General features: G+C 46.2%; 1 protein-coding gene across 1 annotated transcript; it reads left to right on the top strand.

Moving 5' to 3' along the window:
* The first annotated feature begins 1343 nt into the window (after positions 1-1343).
* Mtnr1b (melatonin receptor 1B) lies at positions 1344-13286 on the top strand. The gene is made up of 2 exons (NM_145712.2): positions 1344-1662; positions 12362-13286. The coding sequence occupies exons 1-2, from the start codon at positions 1440-1442 to the stop codon at positions 13231-13233; spliced, it is 1095 nt and encodes a 364-aa protein (NP_663758.2). The 5' UTR covers positions 1344-1439; the 3' UTR covers positions 13234-13286.
* The last annotated feature ends 4764 nt before the right edge of the window (positions 13287-18050 follow it).

The following is an 18050-nucleotide window of genomic DNA, read 5'->3' as shown; positions in this document are numbered from 1 at the left end:
AGATCTCATGGAGTGAGCAAATTACTAAATACTTTTTGTATGCATAGTATTTGGATTATACTGCCTTCTTTTATTTCACTTAATACACATATGCACATGAAGGTGTGTGTGTGTGTGTGTGTGTGTGTGTGTGTGTGTGTGTGTGTGTGTGTGTGTGAACGTGCATGTGTGTGTGTTAGGTACATATGGGTTCCACCCCTGGCATTGTGTGATACTTTGACATTAATCCATGCAGTTGTGTTTACATGCAGTTTTTATCCCAGTGTGTGAAGCTGACTTACCCACCCTTCTGTTAGTGGAGTGTTTTGGGCTTGGGGTGATACACACAAAACTGCTGTGGCAAATGTGGGATAAATGGTGTGGAAAGGATAGCCTTTGATTTTCATGTTGATGCAGTTTCATTATGAATTTCTGCTTAATCTCAACTGTGTGTCCTTTGATGGTGAACATAGGATTAACTATATAAGGCAGGCACAGGCACCTATCTTAAAACCCCACTCCATTTGCCTTGGGGCAATATGAGATCCCCTTTTCAGTCTCTTGATAAACTCAGGTTTCCTGGTCAGCTGGTGTTAGTGGTTCTAGTGGGGCCAACATAAGCAGCACAAGCGAGATCAGGGAACATTATATGTACCCAGTGGTCAAATTTCTTTCTATCCTGTGCTCATGCTTCTCTGATCTTCTTGCCCCTTCCCCAAGCCCACATTATGATAACCTCCACCATGGACCATGAACCCATATAAGCACCATTCTTAAACCAATATCCACACATGTATTTTTTAAAAGTGTTTGTTTTCCAGCACTAACCTCACGGTCATTCACAATACACAACATGTAGCTGCTGGATACCTTCCCTGTCACCTACCAGAGTTCAGCACTGTTGGCTTCATAGATTTGGGGTTGATCCTCACTCCTCAGGAGTCACCTGCTCTTTAGAGCAGCAGCGCCTAGCAGGGGTGGGGGGGTCTCAAACCCCATCCTTCTGATGATCAGACAACTCTAACCAGTACCTGCTCCAGTCCGCAAAGAAGGGTGCTCCCAAATGAACACAGCTTCTCCACGTAGTAAAAGATCTACCTATCCCTGGTTTTTAGGGGCACAGACCTTATCAACTAGGCCACCTAAAGTGGGTCAGACACTGGTAGGCATTCTAAGATGGGCCAGCACTGGCTGATCTCCGGCAATCGCGCAGAGACGCAGAGACGCTGTAGCGCTGTTCTTGAGCGTGCCACTGAGGGACGCGTTCTTCTCTACAGCACCTGAGTCCCAGTCCCTGTCTGGACCTTTTATTTCTCTCCGCCCCTCTGCCCACGTTCAATTAATTGTCTCCTCTAGGTCCCTCCCCGCAGCCTCTTCTTAACACTCACTGGGCGGGGAGGGGACAGCGGGAGCGCCCCAAGCAGTGCGCACCTTGTGCATCTATCCCAGGCAGCGTCGAGATGCCTGAGAACAGCTCAATCCCTAACTGCTGTGAGGCCAGCGGGCTGGCAGCGCGCCCTAGTTGGTCTGGGTCAGCCGGAGCCAGGCCCCCTGTGACTGCCCGGGCCCCCTGGGTGGCTCCCATGCTATCTACAGTAGTCGTCGTCACCACAGCCGTGGACTTCGTGGGGAACCTGCTTGTCATCCTCTCAGTGCTCAGGAACCGCAAGCTGCGGAACGCAGGTGAGTGTAAGCTTCCTTGACACTGAGATCCCACCATACCTTGCCACTGGTTCGAACTCCGAACCTTAGATCCTTAACACCTCCTCACACACCTGTCACCCACATGTCCCTGTTCTGTCCTCAGTGGCAGGTGTCACATTCATTCATCCAATCCCAGACTTTGGTTCTTTGAAGAAGTTAGAGGAAGTTCTGGTTTCCTCCTGCGAAGTTAGTCTGGAAGCTGCCCAGGACACACTTGACACATTAATGCCAATATGAATGAGCCAGGCTTCTCTTGAGCACTCATTTGTGGCAGGCTGCGAGAGCTGTAGAGATACACACTGCAGCTACCTATGGCGTTTCAACTGTTTCTGCTAGACGGAGCGCCTTCGGCCATAGACGCTCCTGACCTGTTACAGACTGCCTCTCTCTACCTGCCAAGCTGACTTCATACACTAGGTAATTTAAAGACCCTTGCTGGCAGAACGACCGTACACTGTATGGACGTGAGCAATGGATGGATGCCAGGATTCTGCTAAGCTTTATGTCAAAAATTCATCTAGTCACTAGAAGATCCAATTCCAAGTGAGAGTGTAGTTTAGACATTGCAGGCGCGACTTCTATCAACACCAGCTTTTCTGAATGAAGACAGGGAAATTGTGGGACGCACTGTGAGAATCTAAGCAATGATTTGGCTAAATTATGTGTCAATTCTTAAAATGCTTTTTCTTTCCAATCTATTCTCATTTCAATTTTTCCCTGAAGGGTAACAAGGCCAGAGGCAGGGGTGTATAAGGTCACCTCCTGATGGGGTGCTGCAGTGTGTGACCAGGTGAGCCTGAGAGGGCCCTCAGTGACACACTGATTCTTATCAATTCTTATTAATTCTTATCAATTCTTATTAATTTTGTCATTCTTACCTTGCATGTCAGGACCAACTAAAATGGAAATGGTGTGAAAATTAACAACGGGAAAGCTTTAAACTGCCTTTCTAAGATGCCAGGCTCTTGGCAAAAGCCATTCTTACTAAATTATATAAATGTCTTGAGGAAAGAGGGTGCCGAGAATTTTCATCTATAAAAGAATCCAGGAGTCAAGTTTGAGTTTTTAGTCATCCTGTGGGAAAGTTAGCATTACTAAGGAGCACACAGGCACCAGTCACTCTTTCCTGGAGTACCTTTTCAAGACATCATTGTAGTTTTGGAAAATAAACCTGTAGTAGCAAAGAGTTAGCTTCTGTTAGAAAACTATGCTTAACATACACACACACACACACACACACACACACACTGCCCTAACACTGCAGCCTCAAACATCCATTTCCTGAACAGGGAGGCAGGTGTTCAGCTGCCCAGGCTTTGTCCCTGTGGACCAGGGTGCCTAGCCCTCCAGGTCCTCATACTTTGCTGGGTGTCCAGAGAAGCCTCTTCCACCCTTAGGTTGTCTGCCATGAGAGCGATGGTTGAGGAAGTGTTCACTGCTGCTTCTTGCCTGAGGAAGGTCAGAATCCTGCCCCTTTTCCATCCCACACAAGACTGTCCAACTCTGTGCTCCCCACCGTCGCCAGGAAACCTTATGGACCTGAGAGTGCATCCAGGCCTGGGGAGAATGGGAAATTGCTGGTGCTTGATCCTATCCCTCCTACCCCTGCTGCCCGTGCACTAGTGCTCAGCTCCAGAGAAATGAATTAACATGCTATCCAGGAGCATTTCTTCCTGCCCTGCAGGCAACTTGCACAGTCATGCAATTTAATCAGTGCTTGCACTTGCTTGCTTTCTTGCTTGCTTCTTTCCTCCTCTTCCTCCTCTTCCTCCTCCTCCTCCTCCTCTTCCTCCTCCTCCTCCTCCTCTTCCTCCTCCTCCTCCTCCCCCTCCCCCTCCTCCTCCTCCTCCTCCTCCTTGTCCTCCTCCTCCTCCTCATTTTGTGTTAGGAATGGAACAAAGAATCACATCCATGCTAGGCATGTCATTCCCTGTGTCTTATGCCCAACCCTTGTTTTTATGACTGTTGGCTTTATTGGTGACAGTCATTTTTTTTTAAATGTAGTGTTGTCTTAAACTAAATGACCATGGTAAAGTGATATTTCAAAATGTTTCGGAAACCTGCATCCACTTGACACGTCAGCACCTATTCACTCTTTGTTAGTCATTTTTAACCTGAAGATGTTACCTTTTCCTCAAGAACAACGTCCCTCAGACTTTTTGTTCTCCTCTGCTCCCGGTCTGTCAATACTGTATTAGTTATGCTTCCACTGCTGTGAAAAAATTCATGGAAAAAAAAGCAGCATAAGGAAGGAACGGTTTGCTTTGTCTCAGGATTTGAAGGTGCAGTCCTTCGTTCTTGGGGGGGGGGGGGCAGGGCAGCAGGAGCCTGAGCCAGGTGGCCACACTGTCTCCACAGTCAGGAACCAGGGAGAGGTGAACACTGGTTCTCAGCTCAGATGCCTTTTTGTATTTGGTCTGGGAATCACTCCATAGATTGTTGCTGCCCACATTTAAAGTGTGTCTTCCCACATCAGTTAACTCAATCTAAAACCTCTATGTCCCACAGACATGCCCAGAGGTTTGTCTCCTGGGTCATTCTAGATCTTGTCAGGTTGACAGTCAACATTAACCATCATAAAATTCTGACTACGCATATAAAGAACATTTATTTCCAGCAGCCAAGACGCGTAGCCCACCTGAGGTTCCAGCATGCTTCGCAAGAGACATGAGGACTCCTTACTGACTATCACAAGACCAGCTCCATTGTGGGAGTTGTTGGAGTGGAGCAGGGGACTTGGGGACAAGGGGGTAGATTCCGGGAACTGATCACTGAGAGAACAGTCAGGTATGTGTCATCCTTTCTATACCAGAGCCTTGCTCACAGTGCCTTGTCACCTCACATTATACTTCCTGAGGGCAATAAAAGCCTACATCTGGATTCATCACAAAGGCCTGCGGGCTCTAGATCCTAGATGGCTGGAATCCCTCAGCAGCCTCAGCTGCACCACAGCTCTAAAACTTGTTCAGTGCCTCCTTGACACTCTGTCTTGAACCACCATAAACTGTCTCAAAGGCTGGGGTAGACGGCTCTCTGAGTAAGGTACTTGATATGCAGACGTGAGAGGAACACAGTTCAGATTGTTAGCATCCACATAAGTGTTGGGTGGGCATGGTGGCCTACCTGTAGTACCAGCACTCTGGGAGCAGAGACAGGATCCTTGAAGCAAGCTGGTTAACCAAACCAGCTGAATCAATGAACTCCAAGTTCAGCAAGTTGCCTTACCTCACTCAATATGGAAAGTGGAAGGCAATCAAAGACACTAATGTCAAGCTTTGCTCTACACACACACACACACACACACACACACACACACACAGTCTATAAACATGGGGTCCTTGCTACCACCACCACCATATAGTCCCCAACACAAAAGCCTAGGGAATGGCACTGCCCTCTGTGCATCCCACCATTATCTCCTGTTTCTTACCCCTTGCTTTGTCAGCTATGCACCCTGAGTTTCTGGTTACCAGTCAGGAGCCATGATCTGACCATGGGTAGTCGTGCTAGGCTGTGGTGAACAGGTGATTTAGAAGGTGTTGCTAGTGAGTGGACACTGCCATGTCTGAAGTGTTTTGTCGTTTGTAAAGCAGAAGGGCCTCAGGGGCTGATAATTTCCTAGGTTCACATTCAATGTCTGTCCTTCCACCCCACAGCTTCTCTCAGGGCCCTGTGGTACTCAAGGCTCTCTCTGTCCCTTATCCAGATCCAGGGCCTTCCTAGGAGGTGCAGGTGGCTACCCTTCCCCACTGTATGGTACTGTGCAAAGAAGGTTGTCATGACATGCCCCTTCCTTATAAGGAAGCATACATAGCACATGATGCCAGAATAAGGTGGGTGGCCCTGTACAAAGGCACTTTAAAGGCATGGAAGGAAATGATTAGTAAGCTTGTGGCCCCTTTCCCCCAGGAGGAGAGAGAAAGAGGAAACCCACTCCAATCAGGACTTAACCTGCCACCAGTCACTCACCAAGATGCCACTTGATGTCAGCTGTGCCTGTTGCTAAGCTAGCAGACAGGGTGTTAAGTGTTTAACGTCAGCTGAAGAACAAGTCTGACTGCCCTGGCCTCTCTCCCTCGTGTATGTGAGATCTCAGTCGCCACAGTTCAGAGGTGAAGGCCTTATTATCTTTTCATTGCGCAAAAATCAATGCTTTTTTAAAAGTCTATAATTGTGTCTTTAGCTGTGTAAGGGGGAGAACTCTTAGTCCTTGCTTGTTCTCTCTGCAGAGTTCTCAGCTTCCTGGGGACATAGAGACTCTTCAGTCTAACTGCCTTCCTTTCCAAAGCATTGACTTCCATACTTAGACAAGATGTCGTGCAGGACGTGGTCTGCCATGACTGTGGTATCTGCAACTCACAGTGTAAAATGTGTATAGCAAAGCAGGTAAGAGTTAGGGAACAAACACTAGGGGAGTTTTATACTTTCTCTATTGTCTGTAGTCATCAGGACGATTGCAGGCAAGATCAGGCTGCAATGTCTTACTTATGTAAGGGCACCCTGTAAAGTTCCCAGGAGGATTAAATCGCCTAATTCGCACGTGTTAGAACACACCCCCATCAGGACTTGGCACATGGCTCTTACCTCATGTCTTACCTCATGGGGAAATCCTATTTTGACTCATGAGCCAAATGCTCAGTTCTTTCAGTACAACTGATAATAAGAGAAGAACAACACTCATAAATAATAGCTGGCATGATTGTGATCATTAAATTGTCAACTAGGCAGAATCAAGGAGACAAACCTCTGGGCAGACCTGTGAGGGAGTTTCTTGATTAAGTTAATTGAGGTTGGAAGATGCATCTGTGGGTGGCTCCAATTCATGGGCTGTACATAAGAAGAGAGTGATCTGAACCCACCATTCAACTCCTTTAGCCTCCCGACTGAGAATGGAATGTGGTCCGCTGCTTCAAGCCCCTTCTACCAAATCTTCCCTACCATAGTGGACTATACTTCGGGAGAGTAAGCTTTCATAGACCTCTATCTATTTTTATCACAGAAACAGAAAGGCAACTAAGGCCACGACTAAGTATTTCTCCTGTGTCAGACAGAAATGGTCATTTGAGAAAGAAAAGGGAGAGGGTGAATGCTTAGGGGGAGGGGAGAAAGGAGAGGGTCCAATGTACATGATGCACTTCAATGAAGATCTACATAGGAAGCCACTATGTAGATACAAAAATATACACTAATAAAAACAGGAAGAGAGAAAATAGCTAATATAACTGTAAAATTCTAAAATCCCTCATCCAATGGGTATCCCTGTGCAAATATTACTCCATCTCTCATTCCTTGAAGTCAAAGCTGATTGAAAGAACAGGTAACAGACCACCATTTTATTCTCCTGCAAAGAGCATAATTTACCTTGCTGATATCTTGGCTGAACTCCTCACTGCCAAGTTCTGCTGGGTCCTATTTTTGCCCTTCACTTATGATGAACATTGATACTCTACACCCTTGTCAACTTCCATTTCTCCCCTAGCTTTCTTGTCTTCCGGTTCTTTCTCCAGCCTTCTGTTGTGGACTCATATAACCTGGTACCTGTTCCATTATCTAGGAGATAGAAAATTATCTGGTTAAACACCATTGCATATGCCAGCAAGATTTTGCTGAAAGGACCTTGATATAGTTGTCTCTTGTGAGGCTATGCCGGTGCCTGGCAAACACAGAAGTGGATGCTCACAGTCAGCTATTGGATGGATCACAGGGCCCCCAATGGAGGAGCTAGAGAAAGTACCCAAGGAGCTAAAGGGGTCTGCAGCCCTATAGGTGGAACAACATTATGAACTAACCAGTACCTCCAGAGCTTGTGTCTCTAGCTGCATATATAGTAGAAGATGGCCTAGTCGGCCATCATTGGGAAGAGAGGCCCCTTGGACTTGCAAACTATATATGCCTCAGTACAGGGGAACACCAGAGCCAAGAAGTGGGAGTGGGTGGGTAGGGGAGTGGGGGAGGGTATGGGGGACTTTTGGGATAGCATTTGAAATGTAAATGAAGAAAATACCTTATAAAAATGGTAAAAAAAAAAATAGAAAATTATCTGGTTAAACTTAGAGGATTCTTACAAGAAGCACTGAGTGCACACCACGGAGTCTGGCAGCACATTCGTTATTGTCCTGCTCTTACTGTTGCATTTGTTAAAGTAATAAGACAACACTTATCCTGGTTCACAGACAACCTCTTCCCATCATTATGGGATAATGTTCGCTGACACCCTACCAGCAGTTCTTTCAAACAGATGCTTCAAACACTCTTAAATATGTCTTCTTTCTTTAAGGTTTCAAAATATCATCTTTGGTATTTTCCAGTACACTATTAATTTTATTTAACCAAGGAAAAACAGTTTTATCTCAGCCTTCCTAGGAGTCATTCTGACACCCTGAGGGTTTTTCATAAATAATAGGACTTGGAAAGAAAACAATTTCTGCCCTTCAGGAATTTGAGAATCTAATTGGGAGATTACCTTACATTCATTCATTGCTTCGGTACTTGTAAAGAAACCAAATTACTAACGAAGTATTTGTTCAATCTTTTCAAAACTGCTTATACCTAAAATGTTATTAGAATGCTTCACGTGGTTCATGTTGACATCACTTAGGCTAATAACCAATCATGGTAAGATCCTGTTTGAGGTGCCCTGCTGTTCTTGGATGGAAGCAATCTTGTTGGCGTGTTTTGGGGAATTGTTCTGCCTGACCAGCACCATCCCTTTTTATTGTCTGATTTAGGAACTTCTACTCTTACAACCTCCTTGCTCTGGCATGGACTACGTTGGTCAATGTTCCTCTGTGTTGGTACATCCTGGTAGGTCTTTCTCTGAGCATGTCATGACCTTCCTGTATATGAGAGAGAGCATAATATACGGTCTATTTAGATAAATGATGAAGGAAGACTGATGTGAAGGTAACTAGCGATCAGAGGACTCCTCTCACTGTCCTGTGCTTTCATTCGTTGGCTGTCTTCTCTGTGAAGGGATGATGCCCTTGGGTTGCTCACCACCCGTCACTAAGCCCCTAGGACAGTCAGAACTGCTATGAGGAGATTCTCGTGGGTACCTGCCAAATAAATGACTAACTTGAAGCTCAGTGCCAAAGGTTATTTTAAACACAAGTAAACTCTTCGGATTTCAGGAGGTAAGCAAAAAGGCTAGGGATGGAGGTCGCTTTGCCTTTCAGAGTTCTGTCTGATGAAGACTAGACAAAGTAGCACTAACCTCCTCCTCAGATACAAAATTCCTGGAAGGAAGACAGGATAAGAAGAGACTGAAGGGAGGGGTGCTTTATCTGTGAGTAGTGAAGGGGTTCTACTTCAAAGAATGCAGCCATGCTGTGGCAGCTCCTTCCCGCTAGCCTACCTTGTCTGACAGAGGCAGGCAGGATGAGTCACTCCAAGATTTGTGTATGGGTGTTCATTTACAAGCCATTGCACACCTGAGGAGCGGATCTGCATGCCGGCTGATTGATTTCTCACCTGGGTGGGGAAGAACTTGATGTAGCAGGGCCCTCCTCTGAATCTCATCCTGAGCGACACCAGAACCTCAGCATCTCACAGATGGGTGACACCATAAGATCCAAAGTCATCTCATTGGGATTCATGCCAAGAAAGCTAGAAGACAGTAGGACCACTGGGCGGATGACTCTCCAGCAGGGACTGGTGGATTTCAGCCTTTTAGGAACAGCAGGCTTAATAGGGGAGAGTAATTGAATCACTTTCCACGTGGAGCTAATGCGTTCTGCTCGCTATTTACAAGCTGTTTGCAGCCTCTGGGGCATTATTAGGGGACAAGCCACATTAACACAGCAGTGCTTGCCTTAGCTTTCCCAAGGAAACAGCTGGTAGAGCTGGCACCAGCTTCCAACCAATTTTGACTTTTTCTGCTCACGTTTGTACATGCCAAGAGCCTGTTTGCCATCCATCCTGAAACTGTCAGGACCTGTAGCAACCAACTTTCCTACGTTAGTGAGAGAAATGTTCTTTACAACAAACAATACTAACGAGTGTAGGGGTGGTCTCCAGTAGAAGAGGCAGGTATTAATAAAGAGGTCACAGAGAAAGTTCAACAATAGTCCAAATGCCTATGACCAGAAATGAGCAGAACTAAGTACATCTTAGGCTGCTCCAACCTCCAGCACCTCTTCCAAACTTCTAAAGGAGTCTTAAAATCTCAGAACTGAACTTGGTTGTGATCCTAAGCTGAAGCCCAGAAATGTGCAACAGGACCTGGTCCCTGCTTCCTGGGACTCAGTGCAGTTTGAGCCGATCCATCAACAGCTTTTCTAGATGCTAGGACAAAACACCAGACACTGGCAACCTGGGGAAGAAAAGGTTTGGCTCACTGTTTAAAGGGGCAGCTCATCATGGTGGAGAAGGCATAGTGGCAAGGCCATGACAGACAATTGCACTGCAGTCACAGCCAGGAGGCAGAGAGTAGAGGATGCTGCCTCTCTCCTATTCAGTCTAAGATCCAAGCACACTGCATTCATCTGTCCTACAACAGGATGCATTTTGTCACATGGCCAAAATTGTGAGCATACAGCAAGTGCTCAGGAAACAGGGCTCGGTGGGAGGCGGGGGTGGGGGTAGTGTTTGGGAGGTGCATGTACTCAGCTTCATGTTGAGACTTCAGGTTGCTGGTGCTATGCTTTCAGTCCCTGATGCTCTCAGACAGCAAAGCTGGGGGAACAGAGGCTGACCTTCGAGCTGTGTTCCTGGATGACTGTGGCTTCCTGGGGCTCTGGCTGATTGGGTTGATGACACTGAGGAGGGGCTCCATTCAGAGGAGAAATCTCAGAAAGCCAGGGAAGGTGCAGGCAAAGGAGGAATTGCCACCACCCCGCTCCTCCAGTGCTTTGAGACAAGAGGAGAACAGTTGGGTCTCTGTGTGTCTTAGTTAGGGTTTCTTTTGCTGTGATAAAACACTATAACCAAAAGCAACATGAGGAGAAGCGGGTTTATTTTGTATCCGACGCTCTGTTTACAGTTCTTTATGAAGGGACATTAAACCAGAAACTGAAGGTAGGAACCGGGATGCAGGAACTACAGCAGAAGCCATGGAGGAATGCTGCTAACTGTCTGGCTTGCTCCCCAGGGCTCAGCTGCTTTCTTTCTTTGTTTGCTTGCTTGCTTGTTTCTTTGATTGATTTTTCTTTTTGTTTGTTTACTTACTTTTAAAATTACATTTTTATTCGCTTTACATCCTGATCATAACCCCCTGCCTGCTCTCTTCCCTGTCCCATCCTTACAGATCCATCCCCCATTACCCCCACCCCTTTCTCCTCAGAGAAGGAGAGCCCCCTTTGGATACCACCCCACCCTGAAGTATCTAGTTCCAGCAGTTCTAGGCACATCCTATCTCACTGAGGTCCAACCAGGCAGTCCAAGTGCTGAGGGAGGGGACCCAGTGTCAGGGAACAGAGACAGCGACAGCCCCCACTCCACTTATTAGTGGAACCACATAAAGACCAACCTGAACATTTGCTACAGATGTATAGGGGTTATAGATCCAGTTCCTGCATGATCCCTAATTGGTAGCCCAGGCTCTGTGAGCCCCCATGATCCCAGGTTAGTTGACTCTGTGCGTCTTCTTGTGGTGTCCTTGACCTCTCCTACTTGTTTACTTCTCTCCCCCACTCTTGCGCAAGACTCCCCAAGCTCTGACTGATGTCTGGCTATGGGTCTCTGCCATCCTCTCCATCTGCTGATGGATGAAGCCTCTCAGGAGACAGTTATACTAGGCTCCTGTCTGCAACCATCATTAATAGTGTCATGGGTTGGCTCTCTCACATGGGATGGGTCTCAAGTAGGGGCAGTCATTGGTTGATTGTTCCCTCAGTCTCTGCTCACAGCCTGCTCTTGCTGGGCCCTCACATATCACTCATGAACCAAGGACATGCCTCCACAGACTTGCTCATAAGCCTATAGGTCAATCTTAAGGAAACGTTTTCTCAATTAAGATTTCCTCTATCCAGATATGTCTAGGTTTGTGTCAAGTTGACACCGTGCCTCTGTCCCTGTCCTAGAAGCAGTTCTTTGATAATACCCACTCCACTGGGCATTGCTTTCATCACACCTACCACAAAGGTAGGGTGATTACCAATGCTTTGCAGGTTACAAAGGGAGGCACATGAGAACCTGAGTAGACGAGCACAGATGCAATCTGAGCCCTCGATTTTGTCTTTAAATGACATGTAATTTCTACTTTCAGTGCAAATCAAAGTGGCTCAGAGAAAGACAAAATGTCATGTTCATGTCTGTGTGTCTGTGTATCCTCTGTGTGTGTGTGTGTGTGTGTGTGTGTGTGTGTGTGTGTGTGTGTAGATTCAAAAGTAAGTATGGTATAAAAGCCATAGATAAACCTTGGGTATCATCCCTGTATTCTCAGGTACCATCTACCTTATATTTTCAGACAGGATCTGTTATGAATGTGGAACTCACTTATTAGGCTATACTGAGTGGTAGGTGAGCCCCAGGGAGCTGCCTGTCTTTCCCTGGAGTTTTAAGAATTATCACCATGCCTGACTTTGTTTTCTTGTTAAAGTGTTGGTTCTGTGAATCAAACTTGGGTCCTCATGCTTGAGTTGCAAGCATTTTACCCAAATATATGTCCCCTGTCACCCAAAGTAATGATCAGAAGTTGTAGGACCCCCTACTGATTACTGATCTGTGTTTCCTACTTCAGGTAATTTGTTTGTGGTGAGTCTGGCCTTGGCTGACTTGGTGATAGCCTTGTACCCTTACCCACTGATCCTTGTGGCCATTATCCGTGACGGTTGGGTCCTTGGGGAGGCCCACTGCAAGGCCAGTGCCTTTGTGATGGGCCTGAGTGTCATTGGCTCTGTCTTCAACATCACAGCCATTGCCATCAACCGCTACTGCTGCATCTGTCATAGTACCACCTACCACCGGGTCTGCAGTCACTGGTATACTCCCATCTACATCAGCCTCGTCTGGCTCCTCACTCTGGTGGCTTTGGTGCCCAATTTCTTTGTGGGGTCTTTAGAGTATGATCCACGCATCTATTCCTGCACCTTCATCCAGACAGCCAGCACACAGTACACGGCAGCTGTGGTGGCCATCCACTTCCTCCTTCCCATGGCTGTGGTGTCCTTCTGCTACCTGCGAATCTGGGTACTGGTGCTCCAGGCCCGAAGGAAGGCCAAGGCTGAGAGGAAGCTGCGTCTGAGACCGAGTGATTTGCGCAGTTTCCTAACCATGTTTGCAGTGTTTGTGGTTTTTGCCATATGCTGGGCCCCCCTCAACTGTATCGGCCTTGCAGTGGCCATCAACCCAGAGGCAATGGCTCTCCAGGTCCCAGAAGGGCTCTTTGTCACCAGTTACTTCTTAGCTTACTTTAACAGCTGCCTTAATGCCATTGTTTATGGGCTCCTGAACCAGAACTTCCGCAGGGAGTACAAGAGGATCCTTTTGGCCATATGGAACACTAGGCGCTGCATACAGCATGCTTCCAAACACTGTCTTACTGAGGAGCGACAGGGCCCGACGCCACCTGCTGCCAGGGCTACCGTGCCTGTCAAGGAAGGTGCTCTCTAGCCTGCATCAGCTCAGTGGGCCTAGCAGCAAACCTGTGAAGTGAGCAGAGTGGAGTTGCTGCCAGCATTGTGCAACAATTGCTCACACTGCATCCCACAACTGGTGAACTCAAGTGACCACTAGTGCAAACCTGCAGACAACTCCTAGTGGCAGATTGGGCACTGGATTCCAATTGGTTGGTGCAGAAGTCAAGCCCTACCCATGAGAAGTCATTTTCCCTGCCACATTGACCTGTTAAGAGATCTCTTTTGATTACCTATGCTGAAGGATCAAAATCTGCAGTATTGAAGGTGAGTGACTTCCAGGGACCCATCAATTTTCCCTACACATCATGATGTACCACACCATATACTGTATCCACACACACTTCAATATATACACAAAATGCATACCATTTACACCAGATAAATACCATACACACACACTTCAATATATACACAAAATGCATACCATTTACACCAGATAAATACCATACACACACACCATATGCATATACATACCATATACCACATATACCACAAACACAGCACCACACATATGCAAACCACATACATATTTACCAGACATACACTACACTCATATACACAAGAAACATACACACAAAACACTTACACCACATACACAGGAAACATATGCCATATACACATACAACACACAAATAACACACGTTCATATTACACTGTTTTCTTCAGCTGCTGAGTATGCTTGGTGAGTGTGGTCCAGCAGGAGAACCATGATGCCTGCCCTGTGGGAGGTCTGTCTGTTGGCAGACTGGTATCAGCAAAAGTTTGAGGGTGTTTTCTTTGCATTTTCACTGTGCTAACTGCTTGATATACATTATCATATTTAATCCTGGCAAAATTATTGGAATAGATACAATTGTGTGTGTGTGTGTGTGTGTGTGTGTGTGTGTGTGTGTGTGCGTGTGTAGTAAGAAACTGAAACACAAAGAGCTGAACTGATTGGCTGAGCGCAAAGAGCTGCTAAATTCAGAGGTAGGTGTGAGAGAGCCTGTCAGCACCGGATTCTGCCCCTGCTGATCTTGAGGAAAGTGACCGAGGTGCACTGAGTTAGGTTAAGTACCTTACATGCATGTGATCCACTGGAGGGACAGGACAGTTACCTCAGCTAGCCACAGGGCTTCCCTGGAGGCAGACCTGGGGGACCCTGGTGTGCTGCCAGCTTAGCCTTAATTACAGTATCACTTCCCTGCGGTGGGAGAAATCCAAGCTGGGCTGAATGCTTAGTGGCCTAGTTACTTGGACATTCCTTTAAAATGTGTATTCCCTGGACCCTGCCAATGTTTCAGGTGTGGAAGTCTGATATTAGAGACCTACTAGGGGGATGACTGGGGATATGGGTGGCAGCATTAGTGACTGAGAGCAGATATTTCCACTTAGGTGACTTTGAGGTTCATACTTCAGTCTGACAGAGCCTCCAGAAACGCCGGAGTCCTCAGGCTCCTTGCACTGACTCTGCTTTCTAGGCTCACGGGGTGGGGGGTGGGGGGTGGGGGGTGGGGAGGTTGAGGCTGACCTGCTTAGACAGATGTGGCTGACCTCTACGTCCTCTCTCCAGTCACCAAACATGGAGGATTCCTGTGACCTCAGCTTATGAAGAGGTTGTCATCACTTGCTCGTCAACAGGGTGATCCTACCCTTCTGATCATCCCTGTCTCTCAGTGCTAACTGTATGTACATAAATGTAGGCAGAAGGAATGCAGCATCCCTTCACTTTCCTAGCCTATCGATGTCACTGGTCCTCCAGGTCCCAGCATGTAAGTGTAATAACCAGGACCCTTTCCTGTGTTCTTAGGTTTTGAGGGATGAACCAGTATCCCAGAGAACAAAGGAATGTGGGGACAGCCAGAGCATAAAGCAATGTTCATACGCCATAGAGTGGTCTCAGGCCACTGGACCTGAGTTTAAGTACAGATAGTTCTCTTCAAACAGTGCAGAGATGAATCATGTTCTGCTTGATAGACTCAATAGTCTCTGCAAGGTGCTTCGCAGCCATCTTCCTTCTGTGAACTTTCTTGGGATGCCTCCGTTTTGAGAAGTTTCCTCTCTAGGAACCCTCAGCCTTCAAGGGACCCTAAGTTCAGGTGCAGACTTCTGACTAGTTGACATTGATGGTCATCGAGCATTTTGACCACCATGGATCACCACACACACATATACACACCTCGTCAGAGACACATTTGAGACATAGATAGTCACAAGAGCCTAACAAGTTTTTCTTAATAAATTATAGCCAGCCATATGCAAGAAAAAAAATGAGCTAAACTCAGAACTGTTTAAATTGTTCAAGGTGGGTGGGGAAGATTTTAAGACCGGATCTCCTATGGTCCAAACTGACCTTGAATTTAGTATGTAGCCGAGGTTGACCTTGAACTTCTGATTTTCCTGCCTCCTCTACTTCCTGAGTGCTGCAATTACAAGCAAGATTGCTTCTACACCTGGGTCAGAGAGGCAAGTTTGTCAAGTGTGAGCTGTGTTATACAGCATAGCACTAGGAAACTTCCATGCACAAACCCCAAACCATTCACCCACTGAGTGAGCATGAGCTGCCTTCTCCCCATGACCCATGTCTGGCTTTGGGGAGTGATTTATTTAGAACCCTCTGACACTGGTTCATGCAGCAAATGCCCTTCTGTAACTGGCCTCTTTCATGTGGGATAATATCCTCCATGTTCCTTTGTATTATATGAGATTCCATTCCTATGTAAAGAGGAATAGCCTACATTTACACTCATTGAACTACCACTGTAACCCAGAAATCACAGTTCTGAGAGTTCAGCAAGAGGAGCCGAAATCAAGATCTCACTGACTTATGTACACTCCCATGTCTGTGGTGGTACTGTTCAACATGGCCCAGATGTAAAAACATCTGTTGTATCCAAATGTTCCAATACCACTAGGCACTTAGATGAATTTCAAGTGCTGGCTGCATTCTTAGTGTTTCATGGAATGGTCATGCTGTGTGTCAAATGGCTGCATGATTTTAGTCCAGCAAAAGTGCTGATACTCCAGCTTCCACATCTCCTTGTTAATACTGGCAAGGGATTTCACTTTCAACCTTTTCATAACAACCACCATCCTAAAAAAAATTGTATGTGACTGTGGCTTCTATTTGAATTTACTAATGCTCAATGGTTCTGAGCACCATTTTGGATTCCTGTTGCTCTTTTGTACATGTATTCAAGTTCAGCTGTAGACTGAACATTTATATACTCCTATATCTGAAAGCCTGGTTCCTAGTGTGAATAGATGCAGAGGAAACTCTGAGGAAAGCAAATAGCTCACAGGGACAAAGAACCAGTGATTAAGATTCTCACTGTTCTTCCTATGGGTTGCAAATCCCTTCAGCTCCTTCAGTCCTTCCTCTAACTCCTCCATTGGGATCCCCGTGCTCAATCCGATGGTTGGCTGCAAGCATCTGCATCTGTATCAGTAAGGCTCTAGCAGAGCCTCTCAGGAGACAGCTATATCAAACTCTTGTCAGCAATCACTTCTTGGCATCAGCAATAGAGTCTGGGTTTGGTGGCTGCATATGGGATGGATCCCCAGGTGGAACAGTCTCTGGATGGCCTTTCCTTCTGTCTCTGCTCCAATTTGTCCCTGTATTTCCTTTAGACAGAACAGCAATATCAACCAACCAGACCCTCCCCCCTCAAGCTCCCAAGGACTGAGCCATCATCCAAAGAGTACAAAGAAGGGACCCATAGCTCCTGCTACATATGTCTCAGAGGGTGGCCTTATCTGGCATCAATGGGAGGGGAAGGCCCTTGGTCTTGTGAAGACTTGATGCCCCAGGGAAGGGGAATGCCAGGGTGGTAAGGTGGGATTGGGTGGGTGGATGGGTGGGAGAGTACACTCCTAGAAGCAGAGGGGGGGTGGATTAGGAGAAAGGGGGGAAAGGGAGATAACATTAGAAATGTAAATAAATAAAATAACCAATAAAAAAAAAGATTGTCACTGATGTAGACTGATGCCCCTGAGAGCTCACTGCCTCCTCTGCCTCAAGAGCTCATGGTGAGAGGAATCGTGTATAGATGAGAACTGAGCCTCACCAGACACCAAACTGCTGTGCCTAGATCATGGGAGAAACTAACTTCTGTGGTTTTTAAGGCTCAAAGTCTGTGGCATTTCAAAATAGCAGCTAATCTAAATGAAATAAAGTTTATTGTAGGTGCAAGGACAAAAATAACATATTTGCTGGATTTGTCTCTCTCTCTCTCTCTCTCAATTTTGGGGATGTCTGGGTTTGGTTTTGCTTTTGCAATTGATTTGTGGGAGTTTTCTTTAAAATTAGATGCCAGTTTACTTTTGAAAAGAAATATTTGCACATATGTACATACATTCTTTAGTGATCAGGGTAATTAGCAAGCAAAACCATCACCTCAAAGTCTCATTTCTTTGTGTTAAGACCATTCAGAATAATGTATGTGTGTGTGTGTGTGTATGTATATATATATATAAAACAATTTATTATTACTTATCTTTACCTCACTGTGCACCAGAACTCCAGAGCTTAGGCCCCTTGTTCAGTTGTGGCACTGCACCTACTGACCTACAGGCCTCCCTTGGAGTTTCTTTACTGTTTACAGATACTAACTCCTTCTTGGATGAGTGGTTTCCAGAGCATTGATCCCATTCCATGGCTTATTTGTTCACTTTGTTTTCTTTGGTCTGCAAATAATTTTCTGTTTGATATTCTTATCTACTTTGTTTTTGTTGTTTATATTTTTATATCATGTCAGAGAAATGATTGTTCATACCAATGAAACTCCCTCATCCCCCACACACATTTTCCTT

Source organism: Mus musculus, chromosome 9 (genome assembly GCF_000001635.26).
Source record: "Mus musculus strain C57BL/6J chromosome 9, GRCm38.p6 C57BL/6J".
Classification (NCBI taxonomy): Eukaryota; Metazoa; Chordata; class Mammalia; order Rodentia; family Muridae; genus Mus; species Mus musculus.
This window is presented reverse-complemented; position numbering and strand designations above follow the sequence as displayed.